Here is a 24,726-nt window from a genome sequence, read left to right as displayed (position 1 = left end):
GCAGCTTATTTTAAGCAAAGGGAAATGTGACTGAGGCTGTGTTGTATGTATGGGAAATGATAGCAGGGCAATAGGGTCATGTAAGTTGAACACCTGTTGTGGCAATTGTGTGGTGACATGCAGCTTATGGATCATGGTTTATTTTCACTGCAGTGTGGAGTTGTTTTCAACCTTGACTTAATACAAAACCTATTAGAAAAAAAGATTAAAGCTTTATTTCCTTTGTATGATCATTGTAGTACAGTATCTTATCATGTTATAAACAGCAGCAGTATACCCTATGCATCTGGTGTTTTCCCCCCCCCCCCCATCTTCATTAAGGCTGAAGTACATCACTCCTAGGAAGAAAAGCCCTTTCTAGGGGAGGCTGAAATAGAGAGCTTGAGCCTCTGAAAGATCAAAATTTTATTTAGTGTGTCTGTATGTAAACTAGAACAATGCAGGCTACACTCTATACAGGGTAGAAGAAGAGACTGTAGCTCTAAGTTACACTTACAAAGGATGAAGCAGCTGAAGGAGTGCTCCTCTAATACAAGAGAAAAGCACTATTATGCAATGCTTTTGAAAAACAGGTACAAGTGTTGCAGCTGATAAAGCTGATTACGGTGAACAAGCTAGACTTGGTAACAGGAATCTAAGCTTAGAGGAACTTACTTAAATAAAGGAGGTTTTACAGTGGCTTAGAAAGTAGAAGAGAAACATGACAAAATGTGCAGAATTCTATTTATTACAAGTTATTTCTGCTATGTTTCATTTCATGAAATTAGTTTTCCAGTATGAAAGTATTTACATAAGACACTCAACTTAGCCTTATCAATATTGCCAAAGTCTTATATAAATAGCATAGGTGAAATAAATTGAGAACCTTCACAGCAAACAGTATACCAACTCAGTTGTTTCTCAGCTGTGTGACATTTGCTTTATATATAAAGACAAGAACACAATATAAATTAGTTACAAAAAGGTGATACTGACAGCGCAGCAACTCAATTTGCTGAACACAAAAACCACAAGCAGTGGCTATTACAGCCATGCAGTTTTCATTGTGAAAATTTACACTTTTAGATGACATCCACTCCGCCTTGCTTTAAGATGTCTGACATTGTACTCCTGTTCTTGGACCCTCCTCATCTTCTTCATATGCTTCTCCTGCACTGTTACGGTAGGTTTGCTCATTTGGATCAAAATCTTCAAGATCTACCTGATCCATCTCATCTGTAATCATAACATCTTCTCGTGGAGGAAGCAGGGCCTCCAGCAGACACAGTTTCTCCCTTGGGAGCCAGTAGTGCTCTGGGAACTGGACCTACAATTTTATATTAATTTTTAAAAAAATTAATAGCTACTCCTGATGCCAACATGATGTCTTTGCTACAGAAAAACACTCAACTTACCAAAAATTGTATAATTAAGCTGCCTTTGTCCATGGGAGATTTGTAGATAGGCATCCCTTCGTTGTATATACACTTCAGGTCACCATGTTTTATCACTTCACCTATATGGAGGCATGGGTTATAAGTAAGTTTATGTGACAGATGTTTCATAACCATGAAAAGTAGGGTTATGTGCAAGCGGTGTTCCCATAGGACCCGAGGGAGACTACTAAGCAACTTCAAGACTGCAGTGAAAAGTACTACAATCCAGCCATACAGAAGTAAGGCCATTTAGGCTATTTCCTCTACTGTAAGAGAATCAGCTTCTCTTAGTACAGCCTGAAGGCTGAATTAATAGGTAATCTAGTAGAATTTAAGTTTTTCACCGCTTGAATATTCTCCTGGCTACCCACCAACAGAGGCTGAAGTTCATGAAGCATTTCACATCTTTGCTATAATGCTGCATTTAATGCTTTAGGAAGAGCAACAAGAATGACAAGGAACCAACCAAATTAAATGACTTAAAGTGTAGTTGTCATCCGTTGCATCAAAATCCCAGTCTAGGCACAATGAAACAAGCAAGCAGTTTTTTATAGCATCAGAACTCTTAAGGCCTACCTGGTCTAGACGATATGACAAGAACTCTGTTATCCAGAGTTTCAATGGTCTTTCTGAAACCACATAAAGCCTCCGAGAGTTGAATTCTCATTTTTGTGATTAAGTCATGCCCTCGCCTCTGAAAGACACTGTGATCCTTTTGATCAAGCACAATTATAACATCACCAGGCTCCAGATCAGGCTCCTGGTCACCTTCTCCATGAAATACTATCTTCTGACCATCTTTCATACCTGTAGAGAAGAAACCCATTTATTCTCTGCAGAACTATAGACTATGATTAGGAATACAGAACAAATATACAGTTCTTACCTTTATCAACATGAACTTCTATGATCTTTTTCTCTCTTACAACCTTACAGCCATTGCAGTTGTCACACCTGTCCTTTGGATTTATTCTTTCACCTTGGCCTTTGCATTCTGGACACACAGTTTGGATTTGTTGTACCATGCCAGGTCCAATCTGCTGAACTATAACTTGCATTCCTCTTCCTTTACACACAGGGCACTTTTCTATTGCCCCCCTCTTTCCGCCATAACCTTTGACAAAAAAGTTAAACCTGATCTCAGTCTCAAACAAAAAAAAAGGTACTCAAGTTACTCTACAGCAGTCAGACTGGAACTCACTGACTTCAAGAGCACCCTTAGGGCAACTCAGAGCAGTTCAGCAATATATTTCCCATGTAATTGGAATTTAGTTTCCACCACAAAACATGCCCTGCAAGTTAGAAGTTTCTACAAGCACAAGAAAGTCAAGTTTTCTATGCACAGCTTATTTTATTAGCCTCTGCCCCACCTCTCAATACATCTTGGTTTTCAAGGAACTAGCAGCATATGAGCTTCAAGACCTAGACATTTTATTAATACTTCGGAAAGAATCTACTTGCTAAGTATTTAATAGAGTACTAAGATACAAGACTTCATTAAGATTTACCTCAAATACAACCAGTCATTATGGATACTTAACAGCTGTAAAATCAGTTGCATAATACAAGCTTCTACCCACAGCAATTAAAAAAGTTTAAATGAAACAGACATTTATTAGAGTTCTAGATTAAGATACTTTTTATTTAGGTACCCTTAACTATAATTCAGTGACTTTAAGCCTGCCATTGAAATAACTTTATACCACTATGTTTAAGACAGCCTTATTCTTGAATACGCATAAATAAGAACTAAATACCCTGGCAGGCTTTTGGTAGGGGGTGGTGGTGTAAAAAAATTTAAAAAACCTTACCCCACACTTCATTCCCAGCCCTCCCGCCATGTTCTTTTTAAAAACAAGATTGGAAAGTGGTTTGAAACCACTTGTTTTTTTTTTTTTACCTTCACACTTTCCACAAATAACATTCTTTTGCAGTGCCAGTTTCCTTGTAGCACCATTATATAAGTCTTCAAGAGAAACACCTAACTGATGCACAACATTTTTGCCTTTAAAAGAAAAAAAAAAATCAGAGAGAAAGGTGAATTCTGGTTCAGCTGTTCTAAGGACAAATGTTTATTTAAAGACTTCTACACTTCTTCATTCATGCACAGTCTCACTGAAAAAATGTAAAGTTCATTCCAAACTGAACACAGCTCAGCCCCCTTAAAAGCATGTGCAGTTCCATCAGCTTCCACTGAGCTGCACCCACTTATGGCAGAACATAAAGTTTAGCTGTAATTAAGCAAAGCATCATTAAAGCCACCCTACCCCTGCTCTTACCCCAAATTTTATAAGCTTAACAGAAACAGCAAGATGCAAGGACACTACCAGCTTCACATCTAGTCAATTTACAAGTTGCTGTTATGCCTACCTATGAATTTCCATGCCACTTCATAACACAATTTTAAAGATTTTAGAGCAAGTTACTACTTGCACCTTCAACAGACAACAGGCATGGAGAAAGCAAAAATCGTACTATGCTTTTGGTAGCACTCTGTACTCAGTTTCACATAACTTCTTCCAAATATTTTAATGATATTTAACATTACTGACATTTAAGTTGATGGTGTCCTTTGAAGCAAGTTGCTCAAAGCATATGAGCAAGTGAGGCACAGATCTGAGATAAAAAAAGTAACTTAAACCAGGTCTAATTCAACTGCTCTAACCTACCAGTGTTTCCCCCTCCCCTACATATTACCCACACCCACTTTAACCAAAAATAAACAGAATTTATCAGAAAGATTGCTATAGCTACATCATGTTATCTACTTTATTAGAATCTTAATGCTTGAATAACTAAAAAAATCATAGTTTACTTGATCTATTGTTGCAACGAGCAATATCCACACTACGTGCACTTAGCAGAACATCAGTACCGTAGCACAGGTGTTTTATGCTTAAGTGCATGGTTAGAGTTTCTAGAACTTGTTTAGAACTGTGTACCTCTTCTCTCTCTATTCATTCGGCCTCCACCACCAAAGAACATGTCAAAGATGTCCATGGGTGAAGAGAAGCTGCCGCCACTCAGGCCTCCTTCTTTAATAGCCTGCTCCCCACCCTGGTCATAGAGGTCCCTTTTCTTTGGGTCCGACAGAACTTCATATGCCTGGGATATGAGTTTAAACTAAAAAGAAAAAAGAAGCTCTGAACAACTATGACCAAGAGGAAAAGTAACCCTCTTATATGCAACTCCATCTTCCGACTGAGCCACTGTAACACTCTTGTAGCATTTGTGTTTTTCCAAAAGGAAGCTCCCTAAACAAACTGTAATCATACACTTTTGTCCAGGAAAACCACCCCTTTTCTCCCTCTCCCCCCTCCTCCCATGTTACCAATGGACTTAATTCAGAGTCACATCCAACTTATAAGCTACACTTTGGTGACTGTGGTAGTTGCAACCATTACACACCTCTAACAAATCCATTTAAAAAGGGGTATGATGCTATCCCCAAAGTCTTGGGGATCCCCAGATGCTCAATGGCCACAGCTGTGCTAGCCATTCTAGAGCTACACAGGGATCCTTCACAGCTGGTGAGCTGCTACATCCAGTTACAACTAAACAGAAATTTAAGTGACCAGACACTGCTATTGCTTACTCATTGCAAACAGGACCTAAATACAAATTAAACCATCCACTTTATAAAAAAATTGAAGGGATTTTTAAAATAGCTATCAAGAATTTCCTACTACTAAGATGACTAAGTCAATTTTTAATCACAATTTGCTATTACAGAAATGACTACTTCCATTTTAAACATGATTTACTTATGACCATGTAAAGCAGTGTAAGTAAAGAAGCAAGCCAAAAATAAAAGCCGAAGAGGTTACCTTTGACTATGTTGCTATTTAACTAGCTTGAGTTTTGTAAATTAGTGTACTAGATACACAAATTAAGAGCTTGTATTCTTATGTTAAGGTATTATTAGACCAGCTTTTGGATAAATAATCCCATCATTCAAGTTTTCCATAGTTCTCCAATTGAGGTGCTTGTTTATCCTCCTAGTCAACATGTGGAGTTAAGCAGGTCTCTGCTAACAGCCTATAAAATGGTGGTGGTGTTGTCAACAGTCCACCCTTGTGCTGCCCAATGACTTCCTCTGGATAGTTACCTTGACATCTGCATTAGCATTGTCTCTGCAGAAAACTCATCCTGTTCAGGAATACAAATCCTTCCAGTGAAACCCCAGCATGCACAATAGTGCCGGCAGCTGGATCCACCTTTGCACACTACCTCTGCAACATCTGACTGTGCAAAGGCCATCAGGACACTAGAAACCCTTTCAGCTTTGCCTGTTTTCATCAACATCTCTACTAAGAATGAGCTCCCAATGGCAACCATGAGGAGAGCGGCAGGAACAGCGGCCAGGACGAGGAACTAAGGCATCCCCTCCTGCCACAGCTGGGCCATCAAGCATGGCGCCAGCTTCAGGAATCTTTTACAGACATTGAAGGGCAGGAGCCTTCATGTAATCGCACTATGGTGCAAGAAGGGCATTACGTCCGTCCTTTAAGCAAATTAGAGTTTTACAAGAACATTAAGGGCGCGCTCTCCGCGTGCGTACACCAACAGCGACCGGTAGGTGGAAGAGCCGCAGTGCCCCGCGCAGGCGGCCCTGCGCCAGCAGCCGGGTCCTCCCGCCCGAGCCGTCCATTTTGAGACCCAGTAGAAAGCCTGGCCGGCTCAGGCAAGGCCCGGGCTCGAGCTTAGCCCCGGCGCCACCCCTCCAGAGGGGCCTGCCCGGCGCAAGCAGACGCCGCGAGTGCCGCCGGAAGCGCTGTCGCCTCATGGCGGGCGGGCGGCCCACCGGCCCCGGTCCGGCCCCCAGCCCCCGCATACCCGCTCGCCCTCGCTAGGGTTCTTGTCAGGGTGGTACTTCAGCGCCAGCTTGCGGTAGGCGCGCTTTATTTCCTCAGAGGAGGCACTGGGCTTCACCTGCAGAATATCGTAGTACTCCGTCTCCTTCACCATGGTGCCCTGCGGGAGAACGCGCCGCGTTACACCGCGTTATGCCGCGCTACCCGCCCGGAACAGGCCCTCCTCCCCCAACGCCCGGCATCCCGGAAAGGCCCACCGGACCGCGCTCACCGCTGCAGTAACCCACTCGTGCCGCCCGATCGCCGATCGCCGTTGCCCCGCCTCTTCCGCGGGTCTTATATGGTCACCGGCCGAATCTTCTGGAATGACGCCGCCCTACGTCACGGCCCTGGAACGGTCTAGAATTCCCGCGCGTGACGTCACCACCGGTACGTGCGGGGGGCGGAGCCTTACTCTGCCCACCTCTCCAGGAGGGCTGAGGCGGGACGGGGAGGGTTGTTTTTTGTCCGCCCCTCGAGGTAGGCGGCTTCTTTCCGGCAGGTATCAGGGTTTTGGGTCATTAAAGTATGGCTTTACGGTAGTCTTCTGGGTTGGGGGCTCGGGGCCATTTCCTCTTTTTCTTTCCTGTAAAACTTATTAGTTCACAGCTGGTCTCGGGAGGGTCTGACAAACATCCTCGTGCAAGTTTCCACGCTCATGGGAAGCGAGCGCTGGCTGCGTATCGGAAGTTGTTCCTGTTAATCTCTTGGATTTCTGATGTTTCTTTCCTCGGTATTCTGGGCGTTTTAAGATTAATTGAGCTGCTGGTGTGTCCCCGCCCTGTATTCGTTTGTTACCTGCTCTTTCCCAAAGCTGGCCTGCCGAGGGTGGGCTAAAAAGCTGGGTTAGTTTTAATCTTTCTCCAGGCAACTGAAGGTCTCCAATTAATTATTTACCGCCTACGTAAAAGGAGGTAACTGGTACTGGTGTGGGAGCTGAGTAAAAGCATGTTTTCATAGAAGATGACAATACTGAAAATCACAAGTAAAAAGTGCAGAAAAGCTGTGTAAAGTAAGAACAGATTTCATTCAAACTCAAGATGAGTAGAAACGCTTACAGGTTGTTTTTATTCCAGGAAAAAGTTCTTTATTCCTGGAGGCAGTCTTATAAAACAAGAACACGTCCTGTGGTTATGATAACCTAAAGATGCAGCACTTTGTCAGCTCTAGTACAGGTAAAATGTTAGGATGACTGTGAAGAAAAGAATCCTGTTGTGTCGTCTAACTGAGGAAAATGGAGAAGAAGGGAAAAACCAGCAACGTGGGTGCTGAATGAAAAATTATGATGGTTTAAAGCTTTAGTGGCATTATAATGAACTTCTTACTGTATTTCAGATAAGTGCTATTAGAAGATTGAATTAATGCAATCTGTTTTTTGTGTACTTAGGCCTATATTAAGCATGTAGACTTACTAAAGGAGGAGGAGCTCACCTACAGGAAATAAAACCCCAAAATATCAATGAAAGGAACTGTTCAAACCACAAGAAAGAAATCAATGTTGATAACTATTATTTTCTCTAAGCATAATTATCAGTAGCTGAACATGTAAATCTGTGTTTTACAAGTTGGGAAGTTATATCGACAAATACAGAAATTATTTTCTAAAATAACTATAGTAAATTACTCTAAACTTGTAGGCTGAGAGCTATATATCCCCTTTTTTAAGGGAGAAAACCCAGTTTGTTCTAGTAATGGTCTTCACCTTAAAGATAAATAAGCTGTAATTCCATAGTCCTGAAGACAAACTTCTTGTTTAAGAAGAAATAAGTTTGTTAATAGCTTTCCAGTAGCTGAATGCTACAGCAGATGAGAGGCTTTCAAAGCATTGTGAATTGAAATTCAAATATCAATTTATAGTACGTTGTAAAGGAACAGTATATTGTTTTTGTGACTAGTAATTCTCATGTAGGTGTACGTAGATATTGGTAAATATAATATGAACTCAGACTTGTGGGTGGTTTCTTACTAGTAACAGTTGCTACTAGTAGTAACAGACAAAAACTTAGAGGATTGAGCCTCCTGATTTGTTTACTTTCCTTCCATTTTAGTAGAGGGAACTATCAGGTTCTATTTGCTTTAATATTAAATATTTGGGGGGGTTTCTATCTTTAGTTCCAGCTGGTACAACCAAGCTCCTTATTTATTTAAAGAATTAGTGGGAAAAGTAGTAAGGGCTGGTGTTCTGGATTAGAAAAATAGGAGAGATCTCAGTCCATTGGTATTCTTTGCATCACCACCTGCAACTCCTGCATCATTCTAGTCTGAGAACCGCAGTCATCCTGATAATTAAAGGGAATACAGTACTTCTTTAGGTGTCTGAAGCAAAACATTTCCTACTTATCAATATGGTATTTATGGAATAGAGTTGAGATTCTCAGCAGCTGATTTTACTCATCTAATTTGTCAGAATTATTCATAAATGTAATACAGCCTTTAGACACGCAGACATATTTCTCGGTGGTTCCTTCACTCAGCCAACCTGGTGATAGTGTCCATATGCTCAATTGTTTCTTTTGCCACATGACTTACCTCCTTAGGTCTGTGGTTGTTTCTAACCCGTTTCTCAGACGAACAGCTGATATCTTTTACTATTCTTTCCGTCCTGCTGCATGTAATGTTATGAATCACCTTGTTACTTTTTACTTGCACAGTATCAAATTTGCCTGTAGGTGTAAACACAAAAACAAGCAGAGAATTTCCGTTCTCTGCAAGCAGGCAGGACTGGACAGGGAGTAGAGAATAATTAGATCGTACTGCCTGCTTCATTTAACCACCAGAGGACTCCACCTTCGGTTCCAAAATAGGTATTCCCAGTGTTAGCCGAAAACAGGAGTCAAAACACTGCCTCCAACCTGGCCTTGGGAGCACACAGCATCTTTATATGCTACATGAATTATGCATTTATCTTTTAATCTCTGCTGTATGAAATACTCATAGAATTTCCTTGTTTGCATTTCCATCTTTCATCTGGCCATATTACCATGTCTCATTAATTATGTCTTCTAAACTGTGTAGCTGTTATTAGAAGCAGCATCCTGGAGACACAGGTAAGAGTACAATCTGCTGAATTGCAGCTTCCTGCAGCACCCTTGATTTTTGTAAAGAAGTTCCAAGAATAACTTTCATTACAAACGCCTGAAAAAAAAAAACAGGAATCTGAGGGCTTGAAACTTGTGTATGTTTTCAGTCACACTAAATTTGCATCAAGAGCTTTAGTAGTACCTCCGGAAGGTGAAACCAGAATCACAGGAGACCTTTCTTGGTGTTTCAGCATTCAAACCTGAACAGGTATCAATTTCTACAAAGCTGTTAGGAAAAGACCCTTTAAATAATATTTTTTAACCTGTGATTTTTGGTCTTATTTAAAATATACTTGAAAAGGCTATTTAAAGTATAACATTTTCATGTAATGGGCCTTTAATGGTACTGGAACTTTTTCCCCATAATTAATATCTGAAAAGCATGTTTTGTACAGAAACAAGCTGTTAGGAATATCTTTTTGCCTGCGATGGAAAGTAAAAGATCTGAATCTGTAAGAAAATTTAAGTGATGGCATTTGTTTTGAGCTATCTTAGGGCAGTGTATAGTGAGTGACTAGCGTCTTTAGAGGATTTTTCTGAGGCAAGTTTTAATTAAAGTGTGTAACAATCTGTAGTAATTAATTTTAATTGCTAGTAATACAGAAGGAGTAAGACCTGTTTTCATAGTACAGTTTTGACTGGTTAAAGGCTGGGTATCTCTTAAGTGGTTTGGGCACGTATAAAATTTGACTGCAAATATGATGGGATAAATGAACACCTATAGGTAAATGTGAAAATGCAAGCTACTTACTTTTGAGTCTAAAACAATCTTTTCCTCAGAAAGAAGCAGCAAAATTATTTCTAACTGTGCCTGTCCTCAAACCAGCTGTTGGTTTGACCTCACAGGATGTTCTGCCTCCCTCCAGTTGCTCGGAAACAGCTGCCTCTTTCTCCAGATGTGCATTCGCAGCTACTTTTTTCCCCCTTTTGATTCTCTTCCTTAATTAGTACAAACAGGTGGTTACAGGCAAACCTAAGATGCTTTTATTATTGGCACTCAGATCCAGAAGCTTTGCACAAACTACTCTGTTTGTACTGTTGTGGAACAGTTCCCTAGGAAGCAGAATACATTGTTCAGAAAAGCAAAATGAAATCCCTGTTGCTGTGGCATGGTCAACGAGAGAAGACATTTTTACAGAGATTGCTATTGGAAAGTTTGTGAAATATGTGTGCAGCTGGTTACGCGTTTGGATAGCAAAGTGTTTTGGGGAATAAACTGCTTCACCTGATGAATGTACATGAGGTAGTCTTGTTTTTGCCTAGAGATGCTGATTTGAGCATGGATAAATTCTCTTCAGTTCTGCAAGTATAAGGAGAAACAGGTAGGGGTAAAAGTTGTCCTTTTTCTAATCTGAATTCCTTCATTAGAGATGAATTAGTATAAAAAGCATACATGAGTTGAAAAAGGCATTGCTTGCCTGGGGCTTTCCATTATGGAATCTGCCCTCAGCATCTTCTCCTTGGCCCAAGCTAGAGTAAATTTGTTGATTTTTAAGGTATGCATTGAGACTCATTTGTTTACTAAGACTTAATGGAGGTTTAGCCACAGCAATGTTTGAAGACATGTTTGGATTTAGAATTTTGCTTAAACCCTGAAACCTCCTCTTGTTTAAGAACAGCTGTGGAGTTGATTATATTTTTATTTCAGCCAAAATGTTTTAGAGGCCAAAATTAAATCCTTAATTTTATGAGAAACTAAGTTAAAAAAAAAAAAAAGTGTGAATGTATTGTGTGTGAAAGCTGTATATAATCACAGTAAATGCAGTTAACAGCCATTCAGGAACATAGCAAAACAGGGCTGCAATTAGTAGCAAGTTGAAAAACTGCCAGGCTGTTAAGAAGACTGATTTGAAATAATGAGAGAGAAAAAAAAAAAAGATAACAAGTGGTGCCATTTTTCTAAACAAATGTAACAAAGCCTTTGAAATAGAAACTGTAAAGGTTAATGTTTTGCTGGTGGTTGTTGTGGGGTGAGGTGGTTTTTTTTGTTTTAGACTCAGTGCTGGAAGTCTGGAATAACAATAGGACAGCCAATTTAACATCATGCTTGTACAAAAAAGCATTGTTTTACACTAAGATGTTTGTTACCAGTTCCACGACTGGAGGGAAAAAAACCCCAAACCTCTAATCACACAGTTATTTTGTTACATGACTCAGCAATCTGCTTAAACTAATTGGGATGAACAGCAAGGAGCATATAGAATTAATATACTTCATACACTCCTGCATTCGTTTTTAAATAAATACAAGTTTTATGGCAAAACATAAACATTCTTGTATTACAAGTAAAGAAATGAGGAAGTGCACGGCTGTGGGCAGTTTCATGTTGCCATAGTAGCATTGTGAATTAAACCTGTCCCAAACATTGAAGGGGTGTCATACACTCCACCCACGCTGGGGCTGATCTGTGTGTTGAGGTTCTGTTGATTACTAACCTTAGTAACAACATCGCTTTGTTTTGGCCTCTCTAATATTTCTGTTTGGGATCTTGTGACTGTGCAAGTGTGTAGTGACAGTGTCTTTAAGTATCCATCACTAATTCATGAAAATCATAATTGTAGCACAAAAGACGTCAGCAGTACGTGAGCTTTATTTGCCTCTTAATTTCCTTCATAGCTTTGTGAGCCTGTCAGTGCCCAGAAATCTTAACATGTAGCTGGAAAAAGCAGCCCACCCCACTGCAAAAATTCAGTCTGAGTCTATTGCAAGTTGCATGCAGGTAGATATAGGCATAAAAGAAAATGACCATAGCATCATGTGAACCGCAGCATGTAAAAATCATTTGAAGATGAAGATCAGTCCTTACTGAACTCTACATAAGTTGCAAGCCTCATCTGTTAGGATTTATTACTTGAAACTTTAAGAATACCTAGAAATGTTGTACCAGAACTACAGGGGCAAATTCCATGTTCCTTACAGCATGATGTTCATAAGCCTATGTTAAAGTGACAAGACTGTTTGTAGCTGGCAATTGCAGGAAACTTAGTTTAGCACAGTCATGTGAGTCTTTTGTTATAGTCAAACAACGCACAGTCCAAAAGCAGCTCTTCTCTACCAGTCCCCCCAGATAAATTCCCCTTGCTTCACAGCCTGGCTGCCCTGCAGCCACTTATGTTACTAGGGGAGTGATTTAGCATCAGAGAATCCTTGATTGCATCAAAATAATTTTCTAACCATCAGTTAGTTTTGGTTTCCATATAATTTTCCTTAAACAAAAAAATCCTTTCTAAACATAGTGTGTATAGAAGAGATGTATATTGGAGGTTTTCTGTTTATTTGCTGAAAGTACGAGTTTTGGAGAACTAACTCCTCCAGACAGGGTAGTTATTAACATCATCTCCCAGTAACAGCCCCTGGCCTGAGTTATCCCCTGGTGTAGGGAAATTCCAGTTCGCACATACCAAAACATCCCAGGGAAGGTGCTCACAGTGGGTGGCTTGAGCCATTCCCTGGATCTTTTTTTTTGACTAGTATAGAAGTAGCCTAAGTACTTAAACTAGACCTTCTTACATCCTGGGAAGTAATTTGTTTAGTCACGTGTAGAAACTTCTACAGTATGTGATAGGCCTGGTTTGTGAAGTCGATGAAGTCCTGGTACAATTGTGCTGCTGGAGGAGGTGCTTGGCTGTTGCAGTACTGGGTTTCCTAGGTATAATTGACTTGAAGGCATTTCCTAATGTAATTCATCAGCCTTTTCTTTAAGAAAATAACTTCACTGAGTGCTCTTTTGAAAGTAAAGTTAATAAAACTAGAATTGCTTCAACTTCTGTGAACAAATTTGTTTAAAATCTTGGCAAAAGAAAAGATTTGCATCTTAAAGCACTGTAGACTCATTAAAATTCTTCTCATGGATAATTAAAGAAAACTGAATTAAAAGGAAAGTTTAGCAGGAAGCAGCTCACAAGCACTGCGACATTTCAAGCATGTTAAAATCAGAAAGAAATAGCTTTTGTAGCTGTAGTCTCCTCCTCTTGTATTATGTGTTGGTTTTTTTAACAAATAACCAGTTACTATTGGTTTCTTCAGCTGTCTAAGCAGCTTATTTATGCCTGACCCACACAGTTCTTCAGCATATTTGTGACCAGCTTTAGAGGGTTTGTCAGCATGCCTAACAGTGGAGAGACTCTTAGGAAAAAATTAAAAGATGAAAATGCAATGAATATTTCAGAAAGCTATGAAAATGGGTAAAGTAGCTTAAATATTTATTTTAAAACTGATTTACCAATTTTTTACAATGTAAGTTTGTCTTCTACTGCTTCACAGATCCACAAGAATCTTGTCTGCCTAGTGGTGTCTCTCTCTGCTATCTAATGCAGAATAAGGTGTATCTTTTGAGGCTAGCATGAGAGACAATTGTAATTAAGATTCTAAATGCATTTGTTCTCCTATGCTAATTTCTAGTTTGGCATTAAACTTAATAGCATCGTTCAGTATGGACTATGTTGCTTGTATCTTGTTTGCATATATCTAGTTGTATAGTGTTCATTTCATAGCACAGGGGCTTGTGGGCCTGGCAAGAGTTTGTGTATAGCAGTTTGTAAGAGGTACGCTTAGCTCCCTGTGGCTGAGCAGCTCACAGCTTAGCAGAAACATGGAATGCTAGCAAAAATACTGGTAAACTACTAGACTCTTGTGCTTCAGTAAATTAGATGATTAATGGCTTTTCAACCATATGGTGAGATTATAGGCATTCTCAAGTACCAGAAAATAGCAAATTTCAGATAGTCAAGAAAAAAAACCAGTGCTCCTTTACCATCCCTTCCTGTGTGTCTGATGGTAAGAAAAACACTGAAGACTCTAGAAGTTCTGTACTGGTTTCTCTGCACATATTATAATGCTTATAATCTACTTTGAATGGAGTGTCAAAAATACCTTAGCTGCAGTTATGGAAGTAGGTCTCTCTTCCCTCCTGAATTTGGGGGAATAATCCTTTGATGATAATTTGCCTTTGTGGTTGAGCATTGTCTTCCCATCAAAGGCAACAGAATTTAACCAGGTAACCTGTATCTTAGAGCATTGACTGGTTTAGGGTCTATATTACCACCTTACATGTAAGATAGCCCTGCTGGCTGCTGTCTTCTTTTTGTACTAAGCAGCACAAAAGGGAAAAACACTTTCTTTTTCCTTTTACTCTGTCACTGGAATGATATATTTGGGTAGAGAAAGCTCCCCATTTCCAGGTTTGTGGAAATACCTATTTTAAGAATAGAACAAACCATCTCACAGGAGATACTGTATCTTCTGATTATTACAAGATTGTCAATATTGCTGAATACTAATTATCCATTCCCAGAGGCTGAACTAGTCTATATCAGGAGACACTTTTCTCTTTAGTTAAATCTACCTTCAACTTTGTTTAAGTAACAACTTTCATGTTATGTCACTTGGAAGATTTGCTTGTCCCTTTCATGTAAATGGTTGTTGGGATCATTTTTATCATAATGGTTTCTTCTGGGCTTTGTAATCCTGGATAAGCATCATTAGGAGCAAACTGTAGACTTAATCCTTTCGGAAAAGAAAAAAGTTTAAGAAATCTTTGAAACCTTTTGAATGTTTTGTTGTTGTTGATTCTGGAGTCCTAATGCAGTTAATACTAGAATTGTAATTTTTTTGTTTCATCTGTCCAAAGATCATAAAACAGTATTTGACTTCTGATTAGTATAGGCATCTGTACACACTGACTCATGAAAGTTTGAATTTTGCTAAATTAGTAATAATGCCTCTATATTACTCCATGCATGCTTCTATTTGTGACATGCCTAAGCAAAAAAAAAAAACGTTCCCATGTTTTCTTTATTATAAAAAAAATATTAAAAGAGAATTTAAAAATATATAGTGGTTTGCACCCACTGCAAAGAGGAAAATTAAGCTTCCTGTATTAGAAAGTTGTTTAGCATTTGGCTTGTTTCTGAATTTATGTTGAAAGACTATCACAGGGACTAGAACTCCAAATACTTTTGATGCGTTCAAAGTTCTTGGCATAAATACTACTTTGTTAGTTTTTTGAGGAAGTCAGTGCATGTTGTGCTGTTAAGTTGTGTTGTTTACCTGGTGTGGTTCGAAGTTAGGTAGCAAACTTTGTATACCTTTTTTTGTATGCTGGAAGTAGGATTCCACATAGAAAGGGCTAGTCAAAGAAAAGAAAATTTTAGCAAAATGGAAAGAGGAAAAAAGGACCTTCTATAAGGCTGAAATTGAATCAATGTGACCTAAAAAATGAGGAAGAGGTGAAATAATGAGTTCTGTCTGACCTAACTTAGCTGCACTCCCTGCAGATAGCCATAGAGAGGTTCAGGTCTGGGTTTTTGCTGTGGAAGGGACAACAGAGCCAGAAAATCTGTACCAAGGTCAGTGAAGGGTTGTAGTATACTCCAACTGGTGAATAGAGCTTTTTTTTTTTTTTTTTTTTGGGGGGGTGGGATGCAGGGGATACAAAAAAAGGCGGGATACATTGTTCATTCCTTCCCATTCACCCACATAGTTCTCAGCTATCTGTAGAACTGGTCTGCTCACCAAAATAAATGGACTGATATTTGAGGATATTTAGTCCGAACAAAATACTGTAGTTTTTATTTTTCACAAGTAAAGAGATAGGTTTTACTAGAAAGTGTGTGCCAAATGTGTTATATGGTGAAATAGGTCTCAGCTGTTAACTTTATCTTTAGTACTTTTTTCTTTATTAAGCATTTGTCTTGCTTTTAAATAAACCTTTGTGTGGGAAGAAGCTATATAAGTGATTTGAGCAAGACTGGTTTCTTGTGCACTATGAAAAGCAGACTGATTGTCAGATCAGCTGACCCCTTTTGCAAGAGTGGGAGTGTATCTGGGCTGATTTGTGGCCCCCTTTTTAAGTCTCATGAGGGCATGAAAACCAATTAAAACCTAAATTTAACCTGTTCTTCAAGGACAAAAGGAAATTTTAAATAGAACGAATAAGGAATGTATTATAATTTTGCCCTAATTTGAATGGAGGAGTAATTAGTAAATAATATGCCCAGTCATAATAGACAACAGTGTCCCTGTAAAAGACCACAAGGACTTTTTGTGATTCTCTACTTTGCTTCTTAATATAGGAAGAATTTTACCTGTAATACAAAAACAACTGATGTTATGTGTCATTACTGTGGTTTTTTTTTTTTCCCTTATGCTGTAGAAAATGAGAAGACATCTTTAAAAATGTCTTAGGTAAGAATTCACAGCTCCTCAGAGCCTGGGATGTATGTAGTATTTGCTACTTCTCTATTTATGTGCTGGTCACAGATTTTTATTTAGCTGCTGAGCTATCAAAGCTTTGGTACTACGTTGCTGTGTTGATTTAAGTCAAAGTGACTTTATTTTCTTCATCTAGGACAGATCTGTGATTCTCAATTTATTGTGTTATACTCCCTGCTACAACCTCTCCCCAGAACTCTGTTTTAAAATATTGGATTCAGCACTTGCAGGATGCATGGGGAATTGGGAAAGGATTACGCATGAATGGGATCCAGATGAAGATATTTACTTTCTGACGTTTCTAGGCAAAATGCCAGAATCAGTAACATTTTCAGAGGTACCCATAGGTAATTTAAGCTATTGCTTTTTGCTGCCAGAATGATTTTCAGATGATTACTTAATAATTCCATCTTGAATTCAAATGCCCCAGTGAGCTCTTGAAAATGCCTAACACCTGATGAGAAGTACTTTGGAATGTGCAGATGTAGACCCAAGACACACTACCAAAAGCAGCTCTAATGTGGAATGTATATAGCTGGGATGTCCTGGACAACATGGAACAAAAGCTTAGGACATTCTTAGAACAGAGGTAAATATTTAGGACACTTGTCACAATGAATGAAGTGGCAAAAGACGCACACTGATTGGAAGAAGGATTTTTTTCATCTACTTTATTATGGATTGCTTAAATAATCAAACAGCCAAGCTGCAGTAGTTTAGAGGTGAAAATTCACCAAGTCATTGTCAGGAGATGCAGGGAGGGAAAGATTAAAACAAAATTTATGAACTTCTGCCTTGGAAAAAATGCATATTTTCCAGTTCGGCCTATTTTTTGTGTATTAAACAAGATTCATATTTAATAGTTAGGAAAGACGATTCAACAAAAGCATTTGAGGAAAAAGTACTTGTACAAACAGGGATTTGCAGACCTTGCTTCTTAAGATAAACACCTGCATATTACAAAATATTTCTTTGGGCAAGCAGAGAGAGGAGTTTAATTATAAGGTGGAGACTGCGTTATAAGAAATGTGTAGTAACATGCTTACTGCCACTTCAAAGTAGCCTGGTGGGCAAGCCAGTAAATGATATGCTCAGAGGAACAGCGCAGCAGATGAAGGACTTGCACTGCTTTGGGTCATCACAGTGTGGGCAAAACACAAGTGAGCCTTCCCGAGAGCCATTGAGTCTGGAAGCAGTGCTATGACAGCATTCCCAGGAGAAGCTAAACGGATTGCTTTTTGGGAAAAATATGTGACAGAGAAATTGTATGCACTCAGCAGACACTGTAACTGAGCATTCCCTCATTATTGGCTATGTTCTTTGTTGTAGACAATCTGCACGATAATTTATTTTGAAGGAATGAAAGAACACCAAAGTCATGCAGTGGTTTATAATAAAGCCTTGGAAGTTAAGCATACAGGACTGCAGTAACATGGTTGACTATAGCCAGTCCTGCATCTTGAACATACTTTTCTTCTGAAATTAGGCATCGTGTTAATCTCAACCTATCTGATAATATATGGATGCAGTATCTTCAACAGAGAATGTTTCCCATACATTAAACCAGAAAAAAGTTAATCAATAAAAATATTTTTACTCTATGGTGAATCCACACATATGGTACAACATTATCCAGGAACAAGTTGAGAGTGGAGAAGCTGTGTAATGGGAGAAGCAGCTGCATTAGAAATACCAGGAAAGGGAGGAGGAGATGGTAGCTTCATCATTAATTCAGACAGCATAAGTCTGGCAGCTAAGGTAGGGTACTCTGAATGAATGTATAACCTGAGCTATTGACTGGTTTAATCGCAAAAAGATGTTTACATCTTTTTTTTTTTTGTGAACAGCTGTGAATGTGATTTCCACGCTTTCAGTATTTTGACTTGCTACACGTATATAAAGGGTTATGAGTAAATATCCTGCAGTCTAAAGGAATACCTTGTACTGAATAATATATTAACAGTATACATGTGTCATTATTTGATAAACTGCTTATTTTTGCAAGTTTGTAGAAAGCTGGTTTATTTTTTTTTAAATTCTAATAACACCTGTAAAAAGTGAACTGGTAAGAATTTAACCTTGATGAAGCCACAGGAGTTGAACGATAGTGATAGGATTGAACAGGAATACAAAAAGAATGAGAGATGTCTTTATTTGCCACTATACACAGTCAGCTTAACGAATAGCTTCCTCTTAAATCTCATGATAATATGACTGCTGCATAACAGTGTTCATATTTTGTTGGTGCAGTTTGTGATCTTAGAAATCACTCTGCAGAATTAAGGCCAAAATATATTGAACTCTACAACATAAAGTTCATAGTTTTAAAATTTGAGAGAAAAGATTTTAACCTAATTATACAGGACAATAAACACATTCTGTGAGGCTTATTCAAGTGAGAATTTCCGTACAACAACATCTCTGTAGAAATCATTGGTTCATTATAATATTAAAGACTGACTTTGTGGATTCTTTTCAGTTTTATTCTTAGTATTTTCACAAGATTTTACTATGAGGAGATAATTTAGAGGACAGCAAACCTCTGACTTTATTTGACCTAGAATATGAGATGTAAGCAGAAATTCCAGTTGCCAGAGAAGAAAACAGAGGGCCTGTGGAAGGAAAAGGCCAATTCCAAAGTCCCTTGAAACTGAAAAATTATGGAAAGTAGTAACTAGTGCCATTAACCAGATACTCAGTATTATTATGGTAACACAAAAACCAGTTTTTCTAATGTGTAACTTGAGCAAAGGAGCACCACCATTTCATAATGATGAAAGTGGAGAGATTTAGCTGTTACATTTAGTTTCTGCAGTTAAAATAAGAAATGGTACTGTATTAATTGGTTCCCAATTGGTTAAAAAAAAGTAATTGCTATGCCAGCAAATTCAGATTGGATGCTTTGCTTCTTGTGAATCATTACCAGTAGTAGGGGCTGTCAGTTAAAACAGTCATTATTTTACTGTTATAGTATTGGTCACAGATGCATTACGTCTACTGGTTTGCAAAGATAAATCTCACCAGAGCTGTTACAATCCTGTAAAAAAAGAAGGAAAGGAAATGTCACCTTTGATAATCCAATTAGAGAATGTTCAAGTTCTTGCTTTTTAGGTTGGCATGATGTGTGAAAACAGCTTCAGTGTAATATAACACTTAACTGGCACAGAGTAGCGGTGGTAGCTGCAAGCAAGTTATGCTATGTTAGGATTTGCCCCAAAACTCTGGATAAGCCAGTCAGCCTGAGCATGCTGTGCCTCCTTCTCGGGTGAAGGGTGTGTGTGCATGCATTGAATTCAGGCAGCAGATGAGGTCATGTTTGATAGAATGGTACCTTGAAATTAAATCCCAAATTACATCAGGAAATACTGTCATTCAAAACCCACTCCTACTAATGCAGTTATACAGAAGTGTGCTTTATTTAGTTCTAGCTGGACAATGTTGTGTAACATGAACTCAAGTTCTAATTGTTCTAATGGGCTTGCTAAAGTGATGTCTACTATTAAATCCTCTGTGTGTGCTTTGTAGAGGTTTTTGCATGTTACCTTTGGATCATAAACTTTTTTTATTTAACACAAAAGTCAGATGTAGGAAATCCCCTTTTGAATTGGTCATTGGATTTTGGAACATGCTGTTCACACACTATCAACATTAAATAATTTATGCAGAACCTCAACCATAATAACAAATTTAGCAGCCGAAGGCCAGATTTCCAAAGCTTTTTAGTTTTGCTGGGTATCTCACCACCAAACCGTAATTCTGCAGCGTGTTTTCTCCTTGCTGCAGTATGCTCAGTAAGCACTTGATCAAGAAGTCCCACCAAATTCTGCCCAGTTCAGTCTTACTTGAATAATTCCAGATCACATAACCATTCTTGGATCTTTACTTAATTTTTAAAGGAATAACTTCGAACAAAAGCTAAAAGTAACAACATTAAAATATATTCTTTTACTCAGAAGGGATTGTTCTGAATAGATACATAAATTGTTGATGGAAGATTTCTTAATTGTACTTTCAGGGCAAAAAACCCCCAACTCTCAAATTGATTGCTTAGTCCATAGAGCCAAGTAACAACTACTTTGCACACTTTGAATGCAACTTTGAATGTTGAAGCATTACCGGAGCAAGTCCAGAAGTTCAGACTTGTTGGTTGATTACTTTTCTATTAAGGAAACTTAATATAAACTGAAGCAGTATCCTATAACACTCGGATGAGAATAAAGCAAGCTAAAGAGATTTTCATCTGGGAAAAGTCATTAATGATTATTATTAAAAGCTTTGAGTAGCCTCACAGGAGGCTCATCTGATATATTACCAGTCAGATCTGTTCTCTTTTGAGGGCTTTTTTGCTGTTAACTTTTGGCAGGAGTAATGTTCAGTTATCTTTTGACTGTTTTATTTGTTTTGTAAAATAATTAAAAATCAGTATTCAAAAGGTATTTAAAGGAAAAGATTGCACTAGATTTCTAAACATCAACTGTAGTTTTTCTTTAAAATAGGAAAAATTTCAAGAACCATTAAGTGCTTTGAGATGGCAGGCAAACACGTGTTGAAATTATCTAGATGTTTTGGTTTTATTCCCAAATATGTTTTTCTGGTCCATCGTTCTGTCCTTGCTATCCTACTTCATTGTAAGTAATTGTTTTCCCATATGTCAAACACTGACTTACCTTTCAAAATACAGTATAATCCCCCTCTGTATTTCAATTAGTCAGTTTCTCATCAACATCCACCTTCACCAAGCCAGTGACTGTTTCCAGAGCACAACTCTCAGCTTATCAGACAAGCCCTTTCATGTTTTGTCCCATTATACCATTAATACGAGAGAAAATGTCCTTGCAGGCAATGTTAGTGATGACTCCTCATTTTCCTTCAGCTGCTTTTGTGACCTGTACCTCTGCTCTAAGACGACATGGAGCTCTGCAGCATAGGAGTAGCAAGGGAGGAAATGAACTGCAGTTGTCACTTCTGATGGGTGAATTACATCATCTGCTAAATTCTTGTTAGGGGATCTAGCTTGGTTAAGGCTTTCTTCAAGTATGATTTAATTGTGAATAACAATAATAAATTATAGGAGTGCCCCACATGTAGGTATTCTACAAAATGTAGTTAATATGAGATAGGAAATAATGTTTGGTCCTACTGTTTGCTAGCTAACACTGCTGTGTGAAAAACCTGCTTTCGAAGTAGTTAGTTATTTATTTGAAAGCTGGGATGGGCATTGTTTTGGACTTTCTTTTTCTACATTTTTAGTTAATTTTTTACACTGTGGAGGGGAAGGACTTCCTAAGCTTCACTCAGGACGCTTCAGTTGTACCTCTTGAGAGGGAATGAAGGTAATCCAGACCTGTTCTTGGCCTCTGAAGGCTGCTGATCCCTGCTCCTTGTTCTCTTAAATGAAGTCAGCTAAATTTAAAAAATGTGAATGCTGCTATTCACATTACACAGATGTGAATACAGAGATGCACAGCTTCAGTGCATTGCTGTATGCAGTCAGTAATTTCTAAATGCTTATTGTTTAGATTTTTTTGTGCATACAATCCTTTGCAGTCTGTTACCTTAGAGACTTTCTGGTTTTGAGTTTGTATCATCTGTGATTTAAACTTTGGTTAATTTAAGCCAAGAAAGGTTAATTTAATCCATGTGATAATGATAATTTGTGGCTTTGGTGAAGTTTTTGGGAAACTTTATTATTATTTTTAGGAGCTAAATCTTCTTTTCCTAGGCTTAAAAAAAACCCAAACAACAATGAAAAAACCCTAACCTCAGAGCTTCAACAGGTATCAACAGTGACAATTTACTAGGTATTGTGATATTAGTACAGTAGCAATATGATCAAAGTTAAGGTTGATAGTTCATTCTTCATATTTGCACGGTTCATGGCCTCTCTGTCGAGATTCAAAATTAGTGTCTCCATCTGTTATATACCATGATGTTGATACCGTAGGTCCACTGCATGAAATACAAATGTCATCCTTAGAGTGAATATATTTCCCTGTTTAACCAGATTCTAGTGGAGTTTGCAACAGAGGCAAAATGTTCTTTGTTCCACTGAGCTTTCTCTTTTCTCCTGTTGGTATTTCTAAATGCTTGCAAGCTGTGTTTTTGTTTTCCCTTGGATTTATTGTATGTTGATTATAGTGGATCCTACTAGCACTCCTGAATAACATTTTAGTAAGTATATTTTCTTTTAGAACCTTTACAGATGCACAGACTGTCTGCAGAGATTTGCTGCCTCATTTGGAGGAGACCCAAGATGAAAGCATAGAGCCAGCAGGTAAGCATGTAGAAGATGATCCTTGGAATTTTGAGCTCTTTTTAGATTTTTTTTACTGTAATTTTTGTGTCTATTCTAGCAAGTTATGATTGACAGTTTTTCAGGGCTGGGATAATGAGAGGCAGTCAAAAATAAAATTAAACTGAAGTGAATCAGGGCAACTGAAAAATTTTCAGGAGCTTTCTGTAACAATGCATGAATTCAGTGTTTTTTCCCAGTCTTTGCCTGTATTTGAGGTGATTACTAGATAAAAGTGAAAAATAGCCTGATCCCATGGAAAATCATACCTATTCTTGTGTTACCTTTGGCATCATAGCCTGCTTACTGGCTGTCAACTATTGAGGATTTGGCATACTTTAGTAACTGGAGGCTGTAAAGGAATATCTATACTTTGGTCAGTTCTGTGTTGCACTGTAGCATATCATATTACTGTAATTTTAAATCAGTTGCAGTGGTAAATTAACCTAGTTGTGCTACCATGTGGCTTAAATGAAGTTTACTAGCAGAAGTTTCCAAGGTTCTTTAGAAGGTTTGCAGCCCTGTTGCCTTGGTGAGGCTGCTACTGGTATCTAAATTTGCTCATTTAAACAGGGAATGTTTGTTCTATGAGACAATTGAAGCAATGACTGCAAGTGGATTTTTAAGAAATAACAGACCTATGTAGGAATCTCACATGCAGACTTTACATATATGTATGAATATATACCTGTGTGCATATATATATATTTATTTTTAAAAAGGTAATTCTTTGATATGCATTAGGTTTCTTTCCAAGAATTGAACTGCTAGCCATTTGCATTTTGTTTTTCAGTAAGCAGGAAATACATTTGAATGGATAAAGGTGATAAATAATTTCTGTTTTCAAATTCAGGGTATTTTATTGACCTATTTGAGACTCACATTGTATACGTAGATTATTATTGAGGTTGTGATTCTGCAGAATACTTGCTTGTGTGCTTGTGTGAAGGCTCTGACCTATTTTTGTAAGAATTTATCTGGGACACTGGTTACTGCTGTCAGCTATCTACCCTGCTTCTCTCCCAGAGGTTGCCGCTGGCTGCAGTTTAGAGTAATACGCTGGGCTGTAAACCACAGTGCTCAGGAAGGAATGCACATGCTGTTCAGCCACTCCTGCAGAGGTGACCACAGCCTCTGGAAGAAGGGTGAGGTGAACAACTCAGGCTAGAAGCTGTTCCGTCATAATTTTCCTGCAAATGCAAGTCACACCCCATCCATTTTAATTAAGCAGTTCCTTTATTTGAGTTTAGGTGTGTTTCTAAGTTGATGAGTCAGGAGCTTACAATTTAAGTTAGCCTTCGTCTTTTGTTTGACTTTGGGAATCTGTGGCACTACTTGTTGTCCATTTAAATGAGAAGCAGTGTTTGACTTGGAAACATCACACAGCCATGCAGATGCTGAGTGGTAAAGTGAGGACTGAATGTCAAAAACTTCTCCCAAAAATCTCTTTGGAGAAGGAAGCTCAGTGTCTAGTTGCAGTGGGTCTGTTTTGTAGATCAAGAGAAAAGGAGATTCTGATGTTTCCTAGTTGAGCAGAACTGTTTTCTCATTTTATAATTGATATGTTCTGCAACCTCAGGAGTAAATTTGCCTAATGAGGACTCTGGGTTGTTCCAGAATTTTTTTCCCCATTCTTTTCCACCAATGTACAGAAGCTCATTCCTGTGGAACCAGGCCAGATTTTGGGTTTTCTAATGCATATGTAAATCCAGAGTAACCTCACTGTTGGCAGGTGGCATTATATTGACTTAAAATCATAGAATCATAGAAGAACTATTTTTATAGCAGGTTGGTTTACTGCAGAGGTACCACAGATGTACCAGGACCAGTGGCTTTTCTGATAACGGGGTCTGACGTAGATCTAGCAATGTAAA

At 38.4% G+C, this 24,726-nt stretch overlaps 2 protein-coding genes across 7 annotated transcripts in view; one reads left to right on the top strand and one right to left on the bottom strand.

Moving 5' to 3' along the window:
* Positions 1-387: 387 nt before the first annotated feature.
* DNAJA4 (DnaJ heat shock protein family (Hsp40) member A4) lies at positions 388-6,538 on the bottom strand. Of its 5 annotated transcripts, XM_064456723.1 has the most exons (8): positions 6,501-6,538; positions 6,348-6,389; positions 4,358-4,538; positions 3,316-3,420; positions 2,302-2,529; positions 1,992-2,222; positions 1,395-1,495; positions 388-1,306 (listed from the first exon to the last, which is right to left on the bottom strand). In XM_064456723.1, the coding sequence occupies exons 2-8, from the start codon at positions 6,381-6,383 to the stop codon at positions 1,088-1,090; spliced, it is 1,101 nt and encodes a 366-aa protein (XP_064312793.1). In that variant the 5' UTR covers positions 6,384-6,389; positions 6,501-6,538; the 3' UTR covers positions 388-1,087. The 5 variants fall into 5 exon arrangements, with proteins under 5 accessions (XP_064312793.1, XP_064312791.1, XP_064312794.1 ...); XM_064456721.1 differs by lacking the exon at positions 6,501-6,538 and having other exon boundaries at positions 6,252-6,383; XM_064456724.1 differs by lacking the exons at positions 6,348-6,389; positions 6,501-6,538 and adding an exon at positions 5,524-5,899.
* Positions 6,539-6,568: 30 nt separating this feature from the next.
* ACSBG1 (acyl-CoA synthetase bubblegum family member 1) overlaps positions 6,569-24,726 on the top strand; it is a 44,567-nt gene continuing 26,409 nt past the window's right edge. The window contains exons 1-2 of one of the 2 annotated variants that reach the window (XM_064456720.1): positions 6,569-6,658; positions 22,752-22,834. Coding sequence is in view for 1 of the 2 variants with exons in the window: in XM_064456719.1 (XP_064312789.1) it covers positions 13,453-13,532; positions 22,752-22,834 (163 nt within the window). In the remaining variant the exon portion in view is untranslated. Of the gene's footprint in view, positions 6,659-13,342; positions 13,533-22,751; positions 22,835-24,726 lie in introns of those variants that run through there. The other variant, XM_064456719.1, reaches the window with a different exon arrangement.

The sequence above is a fragment of the Phalacrocorax carbo genome, chromosome 7 (genome assembly GCF_963921805.1).
Source record: "Phalacrocorax carbo chromosome 7, bPhaCar2.1, whole genome shotgun sequence".
Taxonomy (NCBI): Eukaryota; Metazoa; Chordata; class Aves; order Suliformes; family Phalacrocoracidae; genus Phalacrocorax; species Phalacrocorax carbo.
This window is presented reverse-complemented; position numbering and strand designations above follow the sequence as displayed.